Source organism: Rutidosis leptorrhynchoides, chromosome 6, assembly GCF_046630445.1.
Source record: "Rutidosis leptorrhynchoides isolate AG116_Rl617_1_P2 chromosome 6, CSIRO_AGI_Rlap_v1, whole genome shotgun sequence".
Taxonomy (NCBI): domain Eukaryota; kingdom Viridiplantae; phylum Streptophyta; class Magnoliopsida; order Asterales; family Asteraceae; genus Rutidosis; species Rutidosis leptorrhynchoides.
In genome coordinates this window covers 268,194,571-268,197,641 of record NC_092338.1, presented here as the reverse complement: position 1 = coordinate 268,197,641, position 3,071 = coordinate 268,194,571, and the positions used below count along the sequence as shown (strand labels likewise).

The 3,071-nt window shown below is 33.5% G+C and overlaps 1 protein-coding gene across 1 annotated transcript; it reads left to right on the top strand.

The window, feature by feature from the left end:
* The first annotated feature begins 356 nt into the window (after positions 1-356).
* LOC139854490 (uncharacterized) lies at positions 357-946 on the top strand. Its single transcript, XM_071843791.1, has 2 exons — positions 357-711; positions 816-946. The coding sequence occupies exons 1-2, from the start codon at positions 357-359 to the stop codon at positions 944-946; spliced, it is 486 nt and encodes a 161-aa protein (XP_071699892.1).
* The last annotated feature ends 2,125 nt before the right edge of the window (positions 947-3,071 follow it).

The window sequence follows — 3,071 nt, the reverse complement described above, 5'->3', positions numbered from 1 at the left end:
AAGGTTTTGGTTTGGTTTTGATGCAACGAAACAATGTGATTGCTTATGCCTCTCGACATTTGAAGATTAATGAACAGAACTATATGACTCATTATTTAGAGTTGGGGGCTGTAGCTTTTGCAATCAAGATATGAGACATTGCCTCTATGGAACCAAATGTACCGTATATACCGATCACGAGAGTCTTCAACACATTTTCAATCAAAAACAACTGAACATTAAACAACATCATTGGGTTGAGTTGTTAAAGGAATATGATTTCTGAAATTCGCTATCATCCTGGAAAGGCTAATATAGTAGCCAATGCTTTGAGCTGAAAGGAAAGAGTTAAGCCTCTAAGAGTCCGAGCTTTAAATATGACTATTCGAAAAAATCTCATGAAGCAAATTCCCGAGGCACAACAAGAAACTTTAAAGGAAGATAATGTGAAAGCTGAGATGATTAAATGGTTGGATAAAATGTTTGAGGTACAAGAGAATGGAACTCGTTATTTCATTGGACATATTTGGGTTCTAAAGTTTAGTGAATTGAGAAATCTTGTGTTAGATGAAGCTCATATGACTAGATATTCAAATCCTCCAAGATCTGAAATGATGTATCATGATCTTATGGAACAGTATTGGCGGCCTAATTTGAAGACACATATTGCTACCTATGTGGCAAGGTGTTTGACTTATTCTAAGGTTAAAGCTGAACATCAGAAACCGTCTGGTTTGTTACTATAACCCGAGATTCTCGAGTGGAAATGAGAACGTATTGATATGGATTTTATTAAGAAGTTACCGTGAACGACTATGACACTATTTGGGTTATAGTTGATCGTCTTATGAAGTCTGCTTATTTCCTGCCTATTAAAGAAATTGACAAGATGGAAAGATTAGCTCGTTTGTATTTGAAGGAAATAGTATCGAGACATGGAGTTCTGATATCTATTATTTCTGATTGAGATAGTCGTTTTACGTCGAGCTTTTTTCAATCATGACAAGAAGCCGTAGGAACTCAATTGGATATGAGTACTGCTTATCATCTACAAACAGATGTTCAGAGTGAGAGAACCATACAAACTTTAGAGTTAATGCTTCGGGCATGTGTTATTGATTTTGGAAATCGACGGGATAGATTTCTACCATTAGCCGAGTTTTCTTATAACAATAGTTACTGTACGAAAATTAATGTTGCACCATTTGAAGCCTTATATGGTAGAAAGTGTAGATCTCCTATTTGCTGGAATGAAGTTGGAGATAGACAACTTACTGGACCATAAATTATTCACGAGACTACAGAGAAGATTGTTCAAATTAAGGAAAGACTTAAAACCACCAGGAGTCAGCAAAAGAGTTATTCAGATGTCCGAAGAAAACCGTTAGAATTTCAAGTCGGTGACCGAGTTATGTTGAAAGTATCACATTAGAAAGGTGTAGTACATTTTCATAAGTGAGGGAAGCTAAGTCCCCGATATGTTGGACCATTTGAAATCACCGAAAGAATTGGACCGGTGACTTATAGATTGAAGTTGCCATAAGAGCTTAGTTATGTTCACGATACTTTTCACGTGTCGAACTTGAAGAAGTGTTTGGCTGAAGAAGATGTCACGATTCCACTTGATTAGATTCGATTCAATGAAAAACTTCACTTTGTTGAAGAACCTATAGAGATTATGGATCGAGAGATCAAGAAACTCAAACAAAGCAAGATACCGATCGTTAAAGTTTGATGGAATGCTAGACGAGGACCCGAATTCACTTGAGAGCAAGAAGATCAGATCAAACAGAAATTATTTCCTGGTACAACGGAGACAACTACCTTAAGCTAAATTTCGGGACGAAATTCTTTAACGGGTAGGTACTGTAATGACCTACCTTTTTCCGTTAACTTTCTCCATTTATTCATGACGACTATTATATTTGACTATTGTGTCATACGTGAATTAGTTGACTTTTATTTATTTTATTATATCATAAATACTATTTATATTATTTACGTGGTCCTTGGTTTGGAATTTCTTATAACTGTTAGGTGTTGCTTAACGACCGTTATCAACTTTATAGTCACCAACTGATGAAATAACATTTTTATGTTATTTTATATTGATAAATATTATAAATATTTATAATATTTATTTGGATTATTAAGTTTATTAAGAAATTTTATTTTTACTTTGTACGTTATAAACCTGACGACCGTTAGAGACCGCTAGCAATTTAGCTTTTTCGAGACCATTCATCGCTAGGATTTACATGTGTGTGTCATAAGTTAATAAAAATAAAGTTCCAGGTCCCATTCTTTTTGTTTGGCCGATCGGCACCCCTTAGAGGGGGGGTGTTGTGTCACTTTTTGTAACCTGTTATTATATAAGTATAATTAGGGTTAGGTTTTATCCTTAGTGCATAAATCTTTTCCTTCTTTTCTCTTTTTCTTGGCCGTGACTCTCTCACCATCACCATCATCATCGACATTCATCATCATCATCAAATCATCACTTTACATGCATAATCATTGAATCGTTTACAATTCCGTGTTCAACGCGGTTAGATCTTTCTTTCTCACCGTTCAATTTTGTGATTTAGGTAAGATCTAAGAACCCAATATTTTTATATCTCTGATTTTTCTTCAATTACATAGTACAGTCAATACTAGTGCTCGTGTCTATGTTTGTGTGACGTGTTTTAGTCGTTAATTTGTCTGAAAAAGGTTTTGATTATAAATCCCGAATTTAATATTTAACCTACTGATATGAAATTGATATTTTTAGATTATGAATTGTATGTAGTTTAAAAGATTTCTAAAAATTAATAATTTATTATTTAGATATTTGCGTGTTTCGATGTACGGTTTGTAAGATATGATTATTTTATTTTCGGTTTAAAATTCGTATTTGATTTTTGAGATATGAAAGAGTTAGACTTAAAATCATGTAATAAGAAGTTTATCATCGAATTCCTTTCGAAAAGCTATTAATTTTTCATATAGATATCATGTATTTTCCTTAAACGAGTCAAAAGCTACGATTGAATTAAGATACGATTTGTGTAAATTAAAAAAGAATGATTTTGAACGGATAACGATGTAAT

Coding starts and splice junctions, on each gene's coding strand:
- LOC139854490 (XM_071843791.1), top strand. CDS start 357: ATGACTATTCGAAAAAATCTCATGAAGCAAATTCCCGAGGCACAACAA. Junction 712..815: donor TGAACATCAGAAACCGTCTG/GTTTGTTACTAT, acceptor TTTGGGTTATAG/TTGATCGTCTTATGAAGTCT.